Source organism: Oryzias latipes, chromosome 20, assembly GCF_053564925.1.
Source record: "Oryzias latipes strain Hd-rR chromosome 20, Olatipes_Hd-rR_3.1".
Classification (NCBI taxonomy): domain Eukaryota; kingdom Metazoa; phylum Chordata; class Actinopteri; order Beloniformes; family Adrianichthyidae; genus Oryzias; species Oryzias latipes.
Window position 1 is genome coordinate 21,697,242 of NC_136256.1, and position 22,432 is coordinate 21,719,673.

The 22,432-nt window shown below is 41.2% G+C and overlaps 2 protein-coding genes across 2 annotated transcripts; one reads left to right on the top strand and one right to left on the bottom strand.

The window, feature by feature from the left end:
• Positions 1–5,019: 5,019 nt before the first annotated feature.
• Positions 5,020–8,265, bottom strand: rpl21 (ribosomal protein L21). Its single transcript, XM_004081054.5, has 6 exons — positions 8,156–8,265; positions 7,452–7,529; positions 7,053–7,114; positions 6,611–6,723; positions 5,357–5,507; positions 5,020–5,142 (listed from the first exon to the last, which is right to left on the bottom strand). Exons 2-6 carry the CDS (start codon positions 7,516–7,518, stop codon positions 5,053–5,055), a joined length of 483 nt encoding a protein of 160 aa, XP_004081102.1. The 5' UTR covers positions 7,519–7,529; positions 8,156–8,265; the 3' UTR covers positions 5,020–5,052.
• Positions 8,266–10,588: 2,323 nt separating this feature from the next.
• usp12a (ubiquitin specific peptidase 12a) lies at positions 10,589–22,339 on the top strand. Its single transcript, XM_004081056.5, has 9 exons — positions 10,589–10,819; positions 13,119–13,199; positions 13,381–13,594; positions 13,739–13,974; positions 14,109–14,185; positions 14,784–14,867; positions 14,938–15,135; positions 21,315–21,393; positions 21,496–22,339. Exons 1-9 carry the CDS (start codon positions 10,772–10,774, stop codon positions 21,595–21,597), a joined length of 1,119 nt encoding a protein of 372 aa, XP_004081104.1. The 5' UTR covers positions 10,589–10,771; the 3' UTR covers positions 21,598–22,339.
• Positions 22,340–22,432: the final 93 nt, after the last annotated feature.

The following is a 22,432-nucleotide window of genomic DNA, read 5'->3' on the forward strand; positions in this document are numbered from 1 at the left end:
TTCTAAAACACATTAATCTTGCTTTTTGTTAAAAAGCCACTAAAATATCAGAGACAGATTCTGAAAATACAACTTTTTAAAGTGCTGGAAACATTTTGAGTTGCGATATTATTGATACTGATTGAAGTCTGTTTACTAATAATCTAAAAAAAATGTCATTCAGGCTCTCTGTTGGATGTGCTCATATCTGCTGATCAGCTGCACAGTGCACAGACAGGGAGTGAGGCGACTGACTGTCTCCATTAATCAGACACAGTCAGGATTTACTCCTCTAATCTTCAGCTTATCACTACTCTAATAACGCTCTCTGATAGTTGTGATTTATTGTTGCCAGAAACTGCTCTGTAGTGAGAGCTTTTAAAACCCATAAAGCAGAGACAAAAACTTAAAAGCAGAGTCAACCTGAATGAATCACAGAACAACTAAATATTAAAAACTAAATATTGAATCACGTTTGTTTCGAATTTTTTATGGATTTACTGTTAGGTTGCCTCCACTGTTAATTGAAAGTGTCTTTTTGTTTTATCAAAGTCAAAGAAAGAGAAATAGGTTGGCTTGCGGCATTGTTTTGACTCTGCTGTCACTGGTAAATACAGAATATTTCTTTAAAAGTTTCAAAATGAACGCATGTGTGTTATTCTGACTATTCCTAAAAAGAGATAGGTGACAGACAGAAACACAGTTATTAGAAACAAGGAAATTCTAATAAAATGTTTTTTTGTTTGAAAATCATTAACATTTTACTACTTCCCTTAGCAGAAAGGAGTACACTTGAAGTTTATTTTGTGAAGTATTCTTGATTGTAAATACGGACCATGCAAGTTTAGTGTGGAAAGTATACTATTGAAAACGTCTGACTAAATTGGAAAATTTCTTTTTTTTATCGATAGACGGTATATAAAATTTAAAATTCAAGTATACTGCCTTATTTTAACTACAAGAAAGTTAACTTGTAGTACACTTAAATACTGTTTGAAAAGGGTCATTTAGCCGTTTTTGAGTCAATACATGTTTTTTTGTTTTCTTGCATTTTCTAAAAAGTTATTTTTCTGTTCCTTCTGGGTGTTAATTGACCAATAATATGTATCTGTAATATATATTTTTTAGATACTTTGACCAACAAACCCCTTATCATATTTCAATATGCTTTTACTAATCCACTTTAAAACTTACATCTAACCTTAAAAAAATACACAAACAATTCAAAAATACTATCTGCCTGTCCAAACATTCCAGATCACCCTTTGTGCCCATGCTCTGCTCTCATGAGAAACCTTTGACTGACTTTTCTGAACAAGGCCTATTGAGAGCCTGTTGGGTGTTACCTCCCACGCTTCAGGTATGCCTGCCTGGGTCAGCTGACTTCACACACACACAACAAACACACCACCAACCCCACCGCTGCCTCTATCTGTGCTGCCAAGGGGACAGGATCAATACAGCTGGCCCAATATCCGCGTTTCAGGCCATGCCTACACCTGCTGGCTGTCTCTGATAACCACAGGGATGGCAGACCCTCCTATCACACACATAGGTGCGTTCAGCCTGCTGTGACATTTTCCTGCTTTGTCAAATCCTTGGGCTGATTATGAAATCCCTCCCACACTTTCTGCCACAAATTTGACTCTCCTGTGAGCTTGACTATTGAATGAGACACTTTTGGATGCAATGTGACTGTAAAACGTCAATGCACTTTTTTATTTTTTTAACTAATACTCCACTCTCATATAAAACTGATTCTTAAGTCCTGAAGTGGTTCAGGAAAAATCCTGATTATTGTGAAATGTCATATCTGCATTTTGCACACAAAACTCTGTGCCCACAGGCCATTATCTACTGTTTGCGGGTGTGTGGGGGGGTTAATATGTAACAGGTGGGTCGATGCAGCTGCTTCGAACTGCTGTCTGAGCTGACAGACTCAATCTGTGAGTGTCAAACGTGTGTGATTAAAGAGTCCACAGCTTTTATCCACAGGCCTGCTCTGTCCTCTCCCCTCCCACTTGCTTGCTTTCCCTGTCTCTGTGTTTGCTTTGCTTTTCTTCAATCAGTAACTCCCATGAGTCAGTGCCACGCATGACTCCGGTGTGCATCAGTGAGAAAACGCGCATGATTTCAGAAAATACTGTAGGAAAAGTGAAAATACTTCCAATAAAAGAAACAACTTCCACTGGTGCAGAAAAGTGTAGTTTAGTTTTGAATCAATTGATCACAATTTAGGCTTAAAGCTGCAAAAAATAAACCCAGAGATGACTTTTTTACCTATCCTAATACTTGCAGCAAAATGCAAACTGCCAATCAATACCAAGAGCTTTGGCTGCCAAGCTGCTCATTGATTGATTACATTTTGTTTTTTTCTGATTTTATCTTTTCAGGCTGTTGGACACTTATTACTCCACGCTGATAAGGCTGGTGTCTGAATTCCCTGACCTTAGCCAAATAAGGTTATAAAGGTGAAGAGCAACAACCTCTGCTGTCTAATCTACAAATGAAAGAGTAAAACCATTGTAACATTGGCGAGCCTCTTCTGCACCACCTTTTTTTCTTTTTTGCAAATGAATTCATATATAGGATCATGTGATGCACCTGAAGAAATTTTCATCCAAATTCCTTTTACTCGGCTGAATTTTGTTTTCTTTCTGGGCTTTAACGTCTCTGTAAACTGGTCCTAATTTGTGCAAATATTGGGTAAAAGGTGGGATGAGATAAGCTATTAGTCACATAACCAGTCAGCCATATAGCCTCCACTGATTAAACAGCACACATGAAGGGCTCCACGCACACATGTATGAATCCTCGTCTTCTTTGTTTTATATAACACAAAAAATTACATTTATTTCCCAGTAAATAAGTGCACAACTAGCAGAGTTCGTTCAAAACCCAGTTGAGAACTAAACTGAACAAAACCAACTGTTATTAAATAAATACTATAGTAAGAATATTGTGGAACTGATCATTCTAAATAAAAAAAAAACAATATTACGGGTCATATCAGCTTTTCCAACACCTCTTTTAAGCTGCAGCAAAGATCAGAGGTGCAAAAGAGCGGACAAATAAAAAATATTCCTTTTAAGAAATGTTTCTTCTTCCTACAAATCTCAAAAAAGGCTAAATTTGTGTTAAACTTTATTGAAAACATTTTTAACTACCCCTAAAACAGCGTTAAAATTCAAAAGGGACCTGAAACTAGACAGTGGTGTACAACAGTCTGCAGAAGTGATAAACAATGAGTTTGTGTTGCGCTACTCCTGGTCACGAGACAGTTATAAAACATATACTCTAAAAAGTATAGTTTATGATTCTTATTTTTATGTTAATTTTAAGCCAATTATATCTTTTTCAAGGGTTTTTAGATTTTTCAACTCTTCAGAAAGCTGGCAGCCTTTAAATCTCATCAAAAAGGATAATTTGGCTTTAACATTATCCGCTTTACACTGATAAACGACAAGTAACTAAATAAGGCCAATTTCAAATCGCTGAAGTCAACAAAAGCTCAAAGATTGGAAACTAGCGGTAATATGTTGTAATGTTGCAAAATATGGAACAATGCTTTAGGGGCAGATCATTTCATGCTTCAGATTACTTTTTCCCCCAGATATATACTTGTAACTCAACCAGGTTCTGCATTTCTTTGCATTATTTGCTTGACTTGTCCTGCAGCACATGCAATGCTCTCCTCCTCATTGCACATTCTGGTGCACACTGCCACCTACTGGAGACAAGAAGCCTGCTTTCCATGGGAAATTAGCTCACAGCATCTATATGCTCTGCACATCAAATCTGTTTCAGTCACTTGTCAACTTGTCTAACAAATGCACTGAAGTTCGGACGTAAGCCATTTGGCTCCTAAACAAAAAATAGATACTATTACATATCAATACAGGAACCAACTTGTGATGAATTTAAATAATTCACAGAAGAAAATAACCTAGTAAAAGCCACAAATTATTTAGAAAAATTAGATGGAGGTTTGCATTTATGATAATGTTATAAATATAAATTCTCTTTTGTGTAAAACATGTTTATAAAAAGTGAAAATATGAAAGGGTGTATAACTTTGACGGGGGTTCACATGACTTGTTTCAAAATAAAAGACCACACACTCATCTCAATGCAGCAAATCTAGTCGTAGGTAGTGTGATGTCATCAGTGATTTTTTTTAAACTACTCAATTCATTGTATCATTGTTGATGCATCTCAGCTAACAAACTGAATTTAAATAAAGTTTTTCTGATCGTATTTTCTGGATTGTATAAACATTTACAATCTTTGAATTTCCCTCAATAATAGTTTGACTTATAGCCCAATGTAGCGATTTCATGTTAATTTTCTGTGGTTAACAGCAAAAACCTGTCAAAATGTTCAACTTTGGGAAGCAGCACCAATTGACTTACTGTTGGAGCATTGTGGGTACTATAGTCAAGAGGGCAGTGATGCATAATGTGCTTCAGTTATTTGTGAATGAATTAAATGAAATTTGACATTTGGTTTCCCATGTCACTTATTTGATCCCTTTTTTTAACCTGCTTCTTCAGAGCCTCAGGTTGCACAGCCCTGTCCTAGAGGATGAACAGTGGATTTCTGAGACATCCCATTTTTTTAGCATTATAGGTTTCTGGTTTTTCTTTAGTATTACAGAGAAATTTAATGATTTTTTTTATATGGTATTGTGGCTTAAAAGCACACTTTACTTCTTAATCCACCAGAACAGATTATGAGTAAGAACATTAGCTGTAAACTCACAGGTTTAAACAGAAAACCTCTTTATGATAATTTACTAAATCTCTGCATATATTTACCTTTTCTATTACAAGACTTCAATGTTGTTTTCTTTACAGTTCAGCTCTCCATGCAGACATATGGACAGGACATAAAACAGTGCTTATGCTACTTCTGCTGGTCACTCTCAGCTCGCCGGTGAAATGAAATAACAGTGATTTCATTTGTAATCAAAGGAGGCAAATCATCACCGAGTGACAGCTCATACAAAAATAAAAAATAAAATAGACGAAGACAATCAGGTTGTGTACAAATTTCTTTGTTTTATTGGGCACTTTATGCCATGAATTCGTAAGGGATGGGCTCCAGGAGCTGAGGCTCATTTTTCTTTGTGCTGACAAAGTGAGCTTCACTGGGAGGTGCAGGCTGTGGAGACAAAAGAAAATTTTACCCAAATTGAAAACGGAGCACAAGATATTTGGGATATTTTCAGCAAAAACTGTTTCAAGTTGTTTGTTCTAAAAAAAAAAAACACTAAAAAAAGACTCACTATTGAAAAATGACAACACAACTTTCTTTACAACTACAATTGCAATAATTTGTCAGGTTAAGGTAAGGGTCATGATAGGTCAATGCATACCTGGCGTTTCAGTTCCACCCAGGTGCCTTTCTGCTTGGCCTCCAGTTTCTTGGCCTCGTTGGCTTTGACGCGCTGCAGGAAGCTGTCTCTGCTCTTTGAGTGCTTCACATGCTCAATGCGCACGTTGATCCTCTTGGCCAGGATCTTTCCTCTGTGAAAAATACAAAATGAAATGTAATAATGATGATGTGTATAACTGAGCATCAATCAGCATCAAAACAACATACATTCATCAGCACGCTCTTACTGTCTCCTAAACAAAGTCCCGGCACAAACACAAAGTTAGGCTGGGTAATGCAAGGATGGACTACTTTTCCCCACATGAATGACCACTGGGGACATAAAGGTCCCACATGGCAAAGTGAAAGTGGGGTGAAAACACAGACCGCTGCGTTTTGACAAAGTCACCATGAATCCAACATCTTTAACAATGGAGACGTCAAATGCAACACCTAAATAACAGACTCTTTTTGACATCCCGTAGCTATTTGACCACCTATGCGATCACTGTGAATCGTCCGATCCTGAAAAGTGGTTTTTCCATAACACCTTCGCACCAACGTGCAATAAATTACTAACAAAGTATTGCACAACGGCTCAAAGCAGCTTTTCTCTGCGACAGAATCAACAGATTCACTTTGATCGCATTAATGGTCAGAGTGTATTAAGACTGGAGCTACAGCTCCGGTGTTAATGCGGGACAATTTAATGCATAGTTTATTAAAACATTTTATTTGCCAAAGAGTGAAGTAAACAGACAACTATCATAATCATACTCCCTTCAGTGAATTTCTACAGGAAGCACTTCGGGCTGCTCAGTTCTCACCAAATTAACAATAAATAATACCTGTTGGGTTTTTTCCCCCGTTTTAGAAAAACTGAACAGGGAAATGAAAAGTTTCACAAGATTCAACACTAACTTGAGGCTCTCCTGTAAGAGTTGAGGAGATGGTTGCATTGCAGAAATGCAAAAGCATAAAATATACACAAACATGTGTACATCAGTGCGACCCTAAAACGGTTTTTGTTGTCTTCAGCCTGTGTCTGTCAGTGTGGCTTCACTGAAACACGCAATCCAGTTGTCAAAATTAGATTAAAAATATTTCTTTAATCACAACTGATGTTTTCATGTAGCAAATGACAAGACTGCTGTTTAAAAAAAACTGAAGGTTCCAAAGAAAACGCATCTTTTCAAAGTTCAGTCCAAGATTAAACTCCAATATTTCATGAAGTCCTACGCCAGATTCCACTTACTTGACTTGCTTGTTGACAATGATGCCAACGGCATGCTGGGTAACATTGTACACACGTCCCGTCTTCCCATGGTAGCATTTATGAGGCATTCCTTTCTGAATGGTACCTGTGCCCTGGAATGGCAAAGCCACAACAACAAGACTCCGTGACAAACAAACAACAACATAGTACTGATATTTCTTAGTGTTGACAAAATTATTCAAATAGAATCACTTTTTAGAAAGCAGGTCATGTTTGACATTACATGTGACAATACTTTTAGATCAGATATTTACAACATTCAATTTTGATATACATTTTTTATTAAAGAAAGACAAGCTGTAACTGGTTAGTAAACTATGGAAAACTATCAGTTTAGTAAACTATATTTTAAAATGTCCACATTAAAAGGTTCAAGTAAGAAACAAAAATCTATTCAAAAGGACTCTTTGCCATCTCTCACCTTGATATCAACAATGTCTCCTTTCTTGTAGATGCGCATGTATGTGGACAGAGGGACCGGGCCTGCAGAATTTAAAGACAGCTTTAGTAAACCATACCGGGCCTGCAGAATTTAAAGACAGCTTTAGTAAACCATCACTACTTTTCTTTTAACGTCCGAGTTAAAATGGTGCAACGATAAGCATTTTTCTGATTCATATTAGAACAACTTCAAAATATGTGTTTTGATGGCAAATTTGTTTTTACCTTTTATCGTGCAACAAAAATAGTACGTCATTATATTATCCATGTGAAAATAATGCAATTTGTTATCAATTTAACTTTAAAAAGTAAACAGTTCTAATAGAATATACTTGTTTTTAATAAGTCCCTTAAAAGAGTTTATTTTAGACATACTCACCATGCTTGCGGAATGGCCGGCTAAACATGTACCTCGTCCCCCTCCTCTTGCCTCTGGTGTTCGTCATGATGTTTTAAACTAGCCAAAAAAATATAGTGTATAAAATTAATACAAAAAAAACGCATTTGTATACTTGGTCAGCCAGTGTTGATCAAAATTTGGTCTGATTTTAGGGACTTAACCTGAACAGTTGTCAGAAAATACCCAGTAAGCTGACAAAAATAAAACATTTTATGTCCATAAGCAAACTATTACTTTGCGCATTTAAGTGTGACAGGGGGGATTTTAATTGGGAACTAAGTCTGACTCTAGTGGTCTCTACACAGCAGTGAAATCCAATGTTTCAAGCAGTGACAGTGTCTTACCGAACAAAAATATTACAGCGTAACAGATTGCGTCGTTTTAATGGCGCAGTCATCAATGCGGAAATTTTAAAGCATCTAATATAGCTATAACTACAAAGAAAAAGTATATTATCATCGAGGAAAAACAACGTTTCTAAGCCTATCAGGCCGCATGGAGAGCCACGCCACTGACATGCTAGCATGCAGCGTCCATTATTCTACAGAGTAAAACGTTAAGAAACATCAAAATTACTGAATGCAAATATTTTTTTCTATCCATTTCGTCTCTAAGTTACTTTGGCAACACTAAAATGTTAAAGTTAATGAGAAAAATATAAATTTAAGAAGAGAAGGTCTTACCCCCGGTCTCAACAAGATGGCGGGTACGGCGGAAAGGGAGATTTGAGGCCCCCAAACTCCGCCTTTTCCATGAGGGTTTAGGTAGACCGCAGCTGTGCCTGATTTAAAAACTGAAAGAGTAGCGAGGGACATATTACGTATACATATTCATCCTAATTTCACGTTATTAAATAAAACTACAAGAAAACTATCTAAATGCTTTCAAATGTGTGTATAACGAGGGTGCAACTACTATTGGACATATTCAAAAAAAATTATTTATTCTAAGACGTCTTATACAAATATGTGAGTGTGAGTGAGGGTCTTTTTTTATTCTTGTCATGATTTTGTCATGTTACTTATTTTATTTCTTTTTCCTTGGTTATATGTAATTGTTACAGAGTCATCACTGATGAATAATGGCCAATTGCCTGTTTGATCAGTCGTTTGCAAATAAAGTGTATCTATATATATAGTCCTTCTTATTTCCAAAGCGAACTTCAACCTGTCTAGATGTTCCTCCACCTCCTTTCTGCTCTGTCTACAGAACAGTGTCCTCTCTAAAAATCATGACCCATGGAGATTTCTGTCTAACTTCATTTGTCAAGTCTGTCTATCACCAAAGCAAACAAGAAGGAGCTCAAAGCTGTCTGTTTCACCTCCACCTTGAACTCTTCCGTCCCACTAACAGCACATCTCACCACTGTCATCCAGCTTTCAAACATGTCCTGCACAACTCCAGTGAGCTTCTCTGCCACTCTGAACGTCCTCCAACGTATTCCATCTCATCTCTCCTGACAAAGACTTTCTCTACATCTATAAAGACACAATGCAGCTCCTTCTGACCTTTTGTGTCCTTCTACAGCAGTAGAAGCAAATATTGCACATGTGTGTTCCTTGGCATGAAACCACACTGTTACTAACAAATGTTCACTTGGACACCTGGACGTCTTTCCACTATTCTTTCTCTTCAATCATTTTCTTACCTCAGTGTCACTTCCACCGGGCTCTCTAACATTTTCCTCATTTATCAGCTCTTCAAAGTTCTCCTTCCATCTTTTCCTTTGCACTTTTGGAACCTGTCAACACATTTCCATTGCTGTTCTTGATCAACCTACCATGCTGCACATCCTTCTCTGTTGTCTGCCTTAACTGATACAAACTCCCTCCTTATGTCCAACCTGTCATGCAGGTCCTTATTTGCCCTTTGTTTAATCTTTGCCCTCTCCACCTTCACCATGTGATGCATCTCACTGTACTGCCGTCTGCTCTCTTTTGTCCTCTAAGCATTTTACTTTTTCTTTGAAAACCTTTTCCTCTTAACACATTCCTGAACTTCTTCCTTCCACCACCAAGTCTCCTTATCTCTTTTCCTCATTCCATACAACACAAATACCTTCCTCTCAATCTCCCAGATCACTTTAGCTGTCACCTGTTACCCAATGTTACACTCCTATCAGACTCTTTTCTCCCCTTGAATATTTTTGATGAACTCCCCCTTCAGGATCACTCCTACTACATTCCTCTTTCCAACCACATTGTGATAAAACAGCTGGAACCTGCTCCTAATTTATTACCCTTTCTCGTTTCCATCTATTCTCTTGAATATGCAGGATATCCACCTTTCTTTTTTCCAACATGTCATTCAACTGTGTAGTTGTCACTGTCAAAATCCCTACATTCAAAGTTCCACACTCCAAGTCCAACACATCTCTTTCTTTTGGTTTTGTTGCCAACTAACATGGCTTCTTCCTTGTACAGAAGTCTAATCTCCACTGGCACCAGTAGCATTGGTGGCGGTCAGTGTTAACCCAGACCAAAAATTATCTGGAGTCAAAGTTTGGTTCATGATTTGTTCGATTTAGTTTACATCGAATGCCACTCTTGACACAACCTTCTGAATTTACCCGCACTTGGGACAGTGACACAAAAGACCTGAATTGTGCCCTCTTGTGGTGACAGTAATTTTCTAATGACTAACAATATTCACTTATTTTTGGCACTTGATTTGGACATATTATACTGATTTCTGTAATAATGGCATGTCTACTTACGTAATTAATATGTATTTCGTCTTTGTCATTTGATTCTTTAATAATTTTTGATTTTTTTCAATGACCTGCACTTCAACAGGGATCAGAAATTAAGAACAGTATGAAGATAATTTAGGTAAAGAAAAAAAAGCTAGGTAAAATATAACTGGAGGGGAATTATATAGGATCACATCTAGGCAATTAATTTAAATAATTTGACAAATTCAATATTGTATAGTTTCAATGTGTCATGTTCTGTACGTACAAGCTAATGGTGGTATTTGTGATTAAGAGTAATTAGATTTACCAATCTAATTTCTTCAACTCGTATAACTGCCATTATAAAATAAATATACGATATTATGTTGTTCACATAATCAATTTAAATATTTTCTGATAAATCTATTAATCATTCACACAGATGGCAGTTTCGGAAAGTACATTGAGTTAATCAAAGAGGGCTGACTGCAGAAGCGAAACCGGAAGTAGTGTGCGGTGAGTGCTCTCGCGTCCAGCTCCGTCCTCCGCGAGCTCAGCAGTATTTCGTCCTCTCTAAGCAGTCTTGTCAGCGCGCGGCGGTGTTGTGGAAGATGGCGCTAGCCGAATGGAAATCCTAATGACAGTTTCCAAATTTGCCTCTTTTTGTACCATGGTAAGTGGACGGCAGTTTTACATAGTGATTATTAGGACTTTTTGCCTATGTAGAAACTGACAGTACTATGTTATTTGAGATTTAAATCTCGGAATTTTAAATGAAAACAGTGAAAATCGGATTCCCGTGCTAGCCGAGGAGGTTTCTGATGCTAACCGAGCAGCCACCCTCCTCCTTCTGAGCCTCTTCGCTTTTGCCGCAAATCCTTGAATGTTTATATTTGTTATTTATTTACTTAAAGTTAATGCTCCATTATTATTATTTTCATATTTACACGCCCTATTTGGTTGTAGTGACTGTGCACCTGCTGTAGGGGTTCAAAGCTAGCTTGCTAATGTGAAGCTAAAGCAATGTTTAGCTTCCCAGCAACTGGATTGAGGAAAACTTCCGATAAAAACACGTCCGGACTGTGTTTTGAGGGAAGCGTTGAACATTGTAGTGATGCTGCAGCGTCAACTACTATCAAATAACAGTTTTAGTGTTGGCAATGACGACACAGATTATTAGCTGCGCAGTTGTTCTTCAGACAGTTTGCTCGACAGTGGTGATACTAGGATTACATCTCTAGAAGTGCTTTTTCCCTCAGAAGTTGACAGCATCCTCCTCGAAAATAACCGTTATACTAACTGAAAGCTTGTTTATTATATATATAATGGTGCCACGTTTTGTTGCAAAAAGTACTAAAAATAAATAGAATTCAGGAATGGAGGCTGTTTATACAAACACCTGTGAAATGATGGGCTGCACTCTGGAGCTCAGTGAATTCCAGGGTGGGATTGTATTAGGATCCCACCTACAACAAGTCAGTGATTTCATACCATAGTTGGAGGGACATCAGCTTAACCACAAAGTGTCCGTCAGTTTATGTGGGCTTCGAGTGAGCAGATCATGAGACACATGACATGGAAATTTCTGCACTTAAGATCTGATTCATTGGTATAAAAGCATAACATCACCAGACCGTAAAGCAGTTGAGATGTGTTCTTTGGAGTAAGAAATTCAGGTTTTCCATGTAGCAATCACATGGATGTGTTTGGGTTTGATGTTGGTCTGACTGCACTGTGCTAAATGTGAAGTTTGTTGAAGGAAGGATTATGTTTGTTTTTCTGAAACTGGGCTTGGATCCTTTGTTGTAGTGAAAGAAACTATGAATACATTTCGATACTGTCAACTGTCTTTGGGGGGATAGGTTTAGGATGTTTTTGTTGCTGTTTCAATATGACTGTGTACCAGTACACAAAGGAAGATCCACAAAGACCCTCGTCTTTGGTGTGGAAGAACTAGTCTGCACAGAGGCCTCTCCTTAACCATCCTTTGGGATGAACCAAAGTGAAGACTCTAAGACGGACTTTTTCATCCAACATCGTTATCAGACCTCACCATTTTACCTACTGAGAAGAATGGAAGTTGTTATCGATGAAAATGATGGACTGACTTATGGATTATGAATAAGTACTTGTGGAAATCCAACATTCATCCCTCCCTCCACCCCTTCCTGCCTTCCTTCCCTCTCTCCCTCACTCTTCCACTCATCTGGGACCATATTATGCAGGAATGTTTTAATAGTCTAAAAAAATGAAAGAAAACAAATCTATTAAGTAAAAACAATTTAGCTTTGATGAAATTGTAATTGTTACTCTGTGGACCGCTACCTACATTTTGTTTTGGATAACATAAAAATTATCTTCTTATTCAGTCTCTCTCTCTATTTATTTATTTTTTAACAAGTTGTTGTGCAGACTGAGTATTTGAGTTTAAAAATAGTTCAGATGCATTTGATTGGTGCACATAGATTTGGAAGCAACTTGGCACCAATTCCTTTAAATAAAAGGATTCCTAATAGTTTTTTCCAAGTTGACATGGGCTTTAGAGGTAACAACCCCCCTAGAAAAAACCTAATCTCAGTTTATCGCTTATTAAATGTTAACAAGTTATGGTGACTAGTTTTTAAGTTTCACTTAAATAGCTTCAAAATAATGTTCAAAATCTATTTACTTTCAATGCTCGGTCTGATACATTCACCCAAACAGGGTCGAAAATCAGTTTTAATTAAATAACTCTTTGTAACAAGATTAGATGCTGGCTCATGAGCTGAAAAACATATATGATGATGGTGATTGTATTCTTGAAATGACAAAAATATTTTTAAAATCTGTCCTTTTGAGCCTCAAAACTTTAACCTTTTGACCAAAATGTGACCTTTAAAATCATGGTTGCATGTAAAAGTGTTACTAATGTGTTTGTGTTATTTTAACAAAGGTAAGGTGACTCTTGGTGCTTGTATGTTGTGGTGTTTTAGGGCGCCAATGCCTCTGCTCTGGAGAAAGAGATTGGATCTGAGCAGTTTCCGGTCAACGAGCACTACTTTGGTCTGGTCAATGTAAGTGACTGATTTGAAGTGCAAAACTTTATTTATTTAAAACTGTTTCACCTAATTTAAATGATACTCTTAAGCAGCTCTCAGCAGCTTTTTTATTAGCACATTTTTTTGTTTTTAATTCATGAGATTTTTGACAGTTATTATTTTTGGGTTATTGTACATTATTTATTTGTGTTTTTAGTTTGGGAACACCTGCTACTGCAACTCGGTGCTGCAGGCCCTTTACTTCTGCCGGCCGTTCCGGGAGAAGATCCTGGCTTACCGCAGTCAGCCTCGACGGAAGGAGAACCTGCTCACTTGCCTCGCTGACCTGTTCCACAGTATTGCCAACCAGAAGAGGAAAGTGGGTGTCATACCACCCAAGAAGTTCATCACACGGCTACGCAAGGAAAATGGTGAGTGGAGAATGATCAAACTTGTGAGGAAATCACAGCTGAGAATAAATTCTTCACTGGATCAGATAAACATATATTTCTGATGTCTTCAGGATGTAGATTACAAATGATCCTGTTGTAACGGCTTAATCTGTTACATTTCAGAGCTGTTTGACAATTACATGCAGCAGGATGCCCACGAGTTCCTGAATTATCTCCTCAACACTATTGCTGACCTGCTTCAAGAGGAAAGGAAGCAGGAGAAGACCAATGGCCGCCTTGCCAATGGGACATTGGACTCCCAGAATAACAACAGCAATGCTACGCCTGCACCCACCTGGGTCCATGAGATCTTCCAAGGCACTCTGACCAATGAAACCCGCTGCCTCACCTGTGAAACAGTGAGCTACATCAGCTTTTTGTTAAGTTGCACTATCCTGTTTGCTAAAGTTAAAAAAAAGGGTTAATTTAATCTAATTAGACTAATATTTTTCAAGTTCAGTTGCATGTGTCTGAAAATATTTTTTCTGCTCAGATAAGCAGCAAGGATGAGGATTTTCTGGATCTTTCTGTGGATGTAGAACAGAATACCTCCATCACTCACTGTCTCAGGTAAAGAAAACTTGTTGAATGCATATCACTTCCTCATTTTTGTCTCGACAATAACTTTTGTCAGTTAAAGTGCAATCGTAGACTGAATTTGGGCAGTTCTTATAAAAAGCTTTTCACAAGTTAAAGCAGCGAATAAAAGTGACTTGTAAAATATTTTGTTTATTGATGGATGGAGCTGATTCCTCAGCATGATGTCAGCCTTGTGTTGAAAAAGTGCTCAGCTCAGCTGGGATGAACTGTGGCAGCCGTGGACCCATTAAACCCGGCTGTCTCGGGGAAAGTTTGTAAAACCATCAAGTGACAGAATGATGTGTGTGTTGGCAGCAATTTTTTAACCTTTCATCACGTTGGCTCTGCAAAGAAAAGAAAAAATCAGTCCACCAAGGCTGCAGTGATGATATTTACTGCTGAAGCAGAAGAGGCCTGTGCATGACGCTGAATCCCAAACTTGGCTAGTATTACTGCTAAATGATGTTCATAGAGGTCGTGGGAAAGTTGCTTAGTTTTAGACGATTAATGTCTAATTAGAGCTTCATAAATGAGCTCGTATTACATAACATTTTATAGCATGCATTAACCTTTTTCCTTTATCTGTCAGGGGTTTCAGTAACACGGAGACGCTCTGCAGTGAGTACAAATACTACTGTGAAGAATGTAGAAGCAAGCAGGAGGCACACAAGAGGTGAGCGCTTCAAGATTCTTGCACGCATACGTTGGGCACTAATTCCCTTTTTGTGTCATTTTGTTCTTAGGATGCGTGTCAAAAAGCTGCCGATGATCCTGGCTCTGCATCTAAAGCGCTTTAAGTACATGGAGCAGCTGCAGCGCTACACCAAACTGTCCTATCGGGTCGTCTTCCCCCTGGAACTGCGCCTCTTCAACACGTCAGGAGACGCCACCAATCCTGAGAGGCTTTACGATCTGGTCGCAGTTGTGGTACATTGTGGGAGGTATGTATGTGGAGAAACAGGCATCAGCATCATATTATCCCCAGATATGAAAACGAATTACTTTCTTACAAAGTATTTAATTTTTTGACAGCCTAACTGCCATTTTGGGGTACGTGCTGATGATTATTGACACAGAAAACACATGGAATCACTGGCACATTACAATCTTTATCAGACAAACATCTTAAGGAATCAACTTTTAAACCTCATAAGATGTATGTCCTTTACTAAAAAAATGATTTAAAATGAATTTTTTAAATAACTATTAACATTTTTATTTTCAGAAGACATTGGACTCATAAATGATTGTTGCAAAACTCTCATCATTAGATTATCACTTCCTGAAATCAATGACATCATATTAAAAAAGAAAAAGAAGGGAAGAAAAGTAGTGAGCGTTGTGTCCAAATTGCTTTTAAAATCTAGGGCACTACATAGTCCCGCACTATATAGTTTTTTAGGAGTTAAGGATCAGGGTGGGAATTCGGACACAGCTCATGACTTCCATCACCAATCGTCAATGCAATCAATCATGTCCCGGTAGCCAATGGGCTCAGAGCGTAATAGTACATTAAGGACTGAAAAATCAAAATTTAAAAACACAAGACGGTATCTGTTACAAATAAATATACATATTTTTTTATTTCGTTGTAAATATTCAAAAAGTCTTTTAAGTTTACTAGCCGTCCACGGGGCTTTGTTTTGGCTCTGCTATCGTGTTTGTGCAGCGTGAATAAATAGTTCGCAGAGTCTTGGTCAGAAATCTACTGGTAAAGATGTTAACTTGTAGTTCCACAGTAACCCAAAATGTTGCTGCCAGTTTATCCATGTTGTTTTGTCCTTGTTAGCCTACAGTGTTTTTTTTGTTTGCTTTTTGTCAAATGTTAGTATTTTTTTCTTAAAGTTAAATGATATTTTTTCACATAAAAAAGTTTGAATTTCAATTTTTCAATAATTTTCTAAAATATAATATATATATATATATATATATATATATATATATATATATATATATATATATATATATATATATATATATATATATATATATATATATATATATATATATATATATATATATATATATATATATATATATATATATATATATATATATATATATATATATATATATTTTTTTTTTAACTTGTCCTGTCCAACAGCTGGGCAGTCACATGAGAGCTGAGGGCCTCTTGGGTTGGACATATTTTACTTTAACAAGAGGGGTTATTAATCTTCAGACAAACCAAAGGTATGTCTGAATAAACCCCTTTTGTAATTGAGGCCAAACTTTATTAATTTCAAACATGTCTGAAAATCTTTGGTGTTGGACCGGACGGAAAAGGAAAGAGGGGAAGAAGAGAGAGGGACGTTAGAGAGAGGGGGGGTAGGGGGTGATAATAGAAGGGGAAGGGGGATAAGACCATGAAGCAGCATAAAGCAACAAGTTTACTGGTTGTTAGCAGGAAGTAGCAGAGATTGGAAAGGATGAGGTTAGGAAGGCTCTGAAAAGGATCAAGAGCGGAAAGGCCGTTGGTCCTGATGACGTACCTGTGGAGGTATGGAAGTGCTTAGGAGAGACAGCAGTGGAATTTCTAACGAGGTTGTTCAATAGGATTTTAGAGAGTGAGAAGATGCCTGAGGAATGGAGGAGAAGCGTTCTGGTTCCGATCTTTAAGAACAAGGGTGACACGCAGAACTGCAGCAACTATAGAGGAATAAAGTTGATGAGCCACACAATGAAGCTGTGGGAAAGAGTAGTGGAAGCCAGGCTTAGGAAGAAGGTGGAGATTTGTGAGCAGCAGTATGGTTTCATGCCCCGTAAGAGCACCACTGATGCCATTTTTGCTTTGAGAATGTTGATGGAAAAGTACAGAGAAGGTCAGAAGGAGCTGCATTGTGTGTTGGTAGATTTAGAGAAGGCGTATGACAGGGTGCCGATGGAGGAGCTGTGGTACTGTATGAGGTCGTCTGGAGTGGCAGAGAAGTATGTCAGAGTAGTTCAGGACATGTATGAGAGAAGTATGACGGTGGTGAGATGTGCTGTAGGTCAGACAGAGGAGTTCAAGGTGGAGGTGGGACTACACCAAGGATCAGCTTTGAGTCCTTTTTTGTTTGCTATGCTGATGGACAGGCTGACAGACGAGGTAAGACAGGAATCTCCCTGGACAATGATGTTTGCGGATGACATTGTAATTTGCAGTGAGAGTAGAGAGCAGGTGGAGGAACAGCTAGAGAGGTGGAGGTTTGCTCTGGAAAGAAGAGGCATGAAGGTCAGTCGTAGTAAGACAGAATACATGTGTCTGAACGAGAGGGATCAAGGTAGAAGCGTTAGGTTACAGGGGGCTGAGGTGAAGAAGGTGCAGGAGTTTAAGTACTCGGGGTCAACAGTTCAGTGTGATGGGGAGTGTGGAAAAGAGGTGAAGAGGCGAGTGCAGGCAGGTTGGAGCGGGTGGAGGAAAGTGTCAGGAGTGTTGTGTGACAGAAGAGTGCCAGCAAGACTCAAAGGAAAGGTGTATAAGACAGTGGTGAGACCAGCTCTGCTCTATGGGTTAGAGACGGTAGCAGTGAGACAGAGACAAGAGGCTGAGATGGAGGTAGCAGAGATGAAGATGTTGAGGTTCTCCTTAGGAGTGACCAGGTTAGACAGGATAAGGAACGAGTACATCAGAGGGACGGCTCATGTTGCCTGTGTTAGCGACAAAGTCAGAGAAGCCAGACTGAGATGGTTTGGACATGTTCAGAGGAGGGATAGTGGATATATTGGTAGAAGGATGTTGGAGATGGAGCTGCCTGGCAGGAGGGCAAGAGGACGGCCAAAGAGGAGATACATGGATGTCTTAACAGAGGACATGAAGTTGGCTAATGTTAGAGTACAAGATGTCCATGATAGTGAGGTGGAAAAGGATGATTCGCTGTGGCGACCCCTGATGGGAAAAGCCGAAAGAGAAAGAAGAGACTGGTTGTTAATCATTATGGTAAGGTTTAAATGTAAAAAAAAAAAAAAAAAAAAAAAAGGGCGGAGCCTGTCCACACACACACTCAAATGTTATAAACACACCTGTTAGTTGCAAAAATGTCCACCTGTCGACATGTACACAAAACAGATAGTGTTCACACGCATACTTATGCCTTAAAACCAATTAGTGTGAAATATTTCAGTCATTCAGGCTGTTGAGCTAACACCTGTGCTCAGGTGAGTGTTTATGTTCTTCTAAAATGGATGGTGGAACGTGAAAAGAAGGAGGGAGAGTGCCCAGCCATCCCCACCCCAAGACCCCCACCGCACCAGCAGCGGCAGCCGGAATCCCCCCAACGCCACACGGGAACCGGCAGGGAACAACCGCCGCCCGGGCGACCAAGCCCGCCACCCAGGCCAGGGCCAGCAGGGCCGCCGCAAGGCCCCCAGAGCCAGAGAGCAGGGAGGCACGGAGGGAAAGAGAGCGCCGCCCCAGCCCAACCAGGAGAGCAGCCCCCCCGCCGCGCCGGGAGAACCCAACACAGGGCCCCACCGGAGAAGGACGCCCACAGCCCCAGACGAGCACCCCACCACCACCCAGGAGTTCCGGGCATCCCCCCGCCCCAACCCCAGGTACGAGCCAGGACCCCCCAAGGGAGACCCGCTCCGCACTCCAGGCAGCCATCCGCCCGGCCCACGGTTGGTCCAGGGAGGAGCGAGGCAGGGGCCCGCCGCCCCCGCCCAGGAGGGGGGAACCCCGGGGAAAAAAGAGGGCCCACAAGGGGTGTTGTAAATATGGCCCGACCAGGCTCGGCCACAGTTGGAAATTTGGCAGGGCCCAGCACTCAGGAGCAAGGACCAGAACCCACCCCCCAGGGACACGAACACCCCCGGCTCAGATGTAATGTGAACCCCCCCACCGTGCGGAGAGAGCACCGCCGGGCCCAGGAAGCCGGCACCCCGGGGACACGGCCGCCGTTGCAAAGGGGCCCGTACCCCCCACCAGGGAAGAGGCAGGGGACAGATGGTCCTAGGTCCCACCTTCCTTGCAAAATGTGTGTGCGTGTATGTGTGTTTGAGAGTGTGTGTGTGTGCATGTGTGTGTGTTTATGTTGGGATGTGTATATTGACGGGGGGGAGGGGTGTATGTACTAAGGGGGGTGCAGTTAAAATTGGCGGGTAGGGCACTAAGGGGACATCTCCTGATTACTCACAGTGACGTCCCCTCACCCTCCCCACCAAGGGGCCCTAAATGTCTAAGGTGCGTTTAAAATTGGCGGGTAGGGTGCTAGGAGGACATCTGCTGCTTGCTGGCAGTGATGTCCAAGCACCCCCCCTACCAAGGGCCCTACATGTTTAAGGTGCAAATAAAACCGAAAGAGGGGGGGCCCACTCCATACGGCAACCATAGGAGGGGGGCCACTGCCTAGTAAACCCCCCCCCCAAGGCTCATCGCAGGCTAAGCCCCCCACCCCCTCACCCTATTATGAGGTTATATGAGGAAGGGGGCAAGTTGGGGACAGCTGATAGACTGTCCCCCGGTGGTCAAACAGCTGTCCCCCCCCCCCCCCCCCCCAACAAGGGGGCCAGGCCCACCCAGCCCAGGGGCCCCACCCCCGGAGGCGCCGACACCCCAGGCCCAGCACCACCCCCCCCACACAGAGAGAGAGGAGCCAGAAAGCGTTGGCCCCCCCCTGGAGCAAGCCCAGGCCCCCACCCCCAAACGCCGGCCCTAGAAGAGCTCTGGTCAGGCCTCGACGGGACCGAGGCAGCCAACCGGCCGGGGAAACCGCCGATGGCCTCAGCGGAGACCCCGACCCGTCAACCCCCCCTGCCCCGTACCAATAGTGGCCCCCCCCCCCTCCCCCAGAATGCCCCCCCACAGGACAGGGCCGACAAGACCCCCCCCCCCCCCCCCAGACCCCGCAGCCGAAGCGGATGACACCCAGAGCGACCGGGGGCCCCAAGAGGGTTGTCCCGTCCCGCCCCAGAGCCAGGGAAGGGCTGATCCCAGCCCCAGGTGTAGATGGGAAGCCCATCCAGCGCCGCTGCCCCCCCCCCCCCCCCCCCCCCCCCCCCGAGCAGCGCCCCCCGCCAACCCCCCCCCAGCACAGGCAAAGGGACCACCCCCCCAAGCCAAGCCAGACCACCACCCCACCCCCCCACCACGCACCCCCACACCCAAGCCCAGAGGACCACGCAGCGCCCCAGCCCGCCCCACCCAGGCGCCGGACCCGACCAACGGAGCCCCCACCATCCCCCGCCAGGCCCCGGAGGCCCCGACCCCGGCCTACGGCAGAAGGGCAAGGAGCAGCGACGACCAGGCCCCCCCCACCCCCTAAGTCATGGAGTTAGCCATGGGAGACCAGAGAGACTGAATTCTTTCAAAGATACTTGAACTTTGGGCTGACATTTTTTCCAAGCTGATATGATCAAGCAGCAGATTTCTGTGTTGACTTATATTTATAATTTTCTTGCTTTTCCAATTTATTAAAATAGTTTTTTTAGCAATGCAAAGAGTTATGAAAATGATAGAGCCTAATCCTCCTTCAACATCGATGGCACTCATGTCACCAAGCACACAAAGTGACGGTGAAGCTGTGATTGAAACCTTAAGCCAGACTGATAGATCGGCACATACCTGCTGCCAGAGAGCCTGGACAGGCGTGCAGAACCACAGTGCATGCATGTAATTATCGGGTAGATTACTGTCACAGTGCTGACAAATGTCTGAGTTGCTGAGACCCATCTTGAACATCTTCTGTCCAGTGTAGTAAATTCTGTGTAGAGTTTTGAAATGGATTAGCTGCAGATTTGGACTTTTTGTCATTTTAAAGGTGTTTAGACAAAGTTCTGACCAAAAGCTTTCATCTGTGCTGATGCTCAAATCCGCATCCCATTTTGTTGTCGGAAGTGAAATATTGTTATCTAAATTACATAAAAGTTTAAAATATATATTTTTAATTTACAATATTTTTTTTCAAATTGCCAACATTTCTTTTAAGTTAGAAAACGTGTATTTTCCTTTTCGAATCTTAAATATTTCTTTTAATTTTATTTTTAGTCTTTTTTACGTTTTCAATGTTTCTTTTTTTGTTTGTTTTTTCGGTTTTTACAATCTGATTTTTCGTATATATTGAACTCATTTGAGCCCATACTTGTCTCTGCATGCTGTGACGGTTGAGTCATGACTAACTAATAATGTCTTCTTTCCTTTCAGCGGTCCAAACAGGGGTCATTACATTGCCATTGTAAAAAGTCACGACTTCTGGTTGCTCTTTGATGATGATATTGTGGAGGTGAGTGAGCTCGTTTCTGCACATTTCCATCTGAGTGTAATGCATTTCATTAATAAGAAAAGTGGGTTCTTTTTTCTTTCTTCCCTGTCGTGCTCTTTGTAGAAAATTGATGCGCAAGCCATAGAAGAATTCTACGGACTCACCTCTGAAATCTCCAAGAACTCGGAGTCAGGCTACATCCTCTTTTACCAATCCAGAGATTAAAACGTGGATCCGAGTCTTTCATAAAACGGGGAAACATTTTTTTCCCTCCTTTTTTTTTTGAGGGGAGACACAGACTGCGAACCACATCACAGCCGCCTGCATGGCGTCATACCTGCCTGCACAGCTGTAACTCATATCTGCTCTGCAGTCCAGCCGTGGACGTTTCCCCCCTTACATACCGGCCGGCCCTGCCGGCCGCCATGTCCTTCCTCGTCTCTCATCCTCCGCTGCTGCTGCCGCCGCTGCTACCGCCGCCGCCGCTGCCGGGACTACGAGACGATTATGATTAAAACTGTGTCAAGATTGTTTTTAAAAAAAAAAAAAGAATGAGGGGTTGTACAGAAGTTGGTTGTATGAGTAGTGCTCTAGTTTTTGCCTCGGGTGTGGGATGAATGGGTATTTAAATCATAATGTTAAACTGGCCCTTCATTCCCCATATTATTAACTGGAATGAAGAGTTTTGATTATGGATGTAAAGGAGGATGCATGGGAGGTGGGTGCTTATATAGGACTCACTCGACTGTGTATTTCTACAGTGTACAGAATGGTATTTGTATAAATATTACAAGAAGATATTATTGGGAAATGTCAGACCTAGAAAAGACGTATTAACACTATGGTGCACTTTTGATACCGTTTTGTAGGTGTTGGCAAGCTTAATGTGAGGGTTTGCTTGAAAAAGCCTGTTGTGAAGCGATCATTTTCTGTTTTAAAGAAAAAGAAATAAAGTCGGTAAGAGAGATTGGGGGGTGCTCTGCTTTCTGAATCCCACAGGTGTACTGATGACTCATTGGGGGGGTTCGTGGCCTCCCCCTTGTGGCGATAAATGGCATTG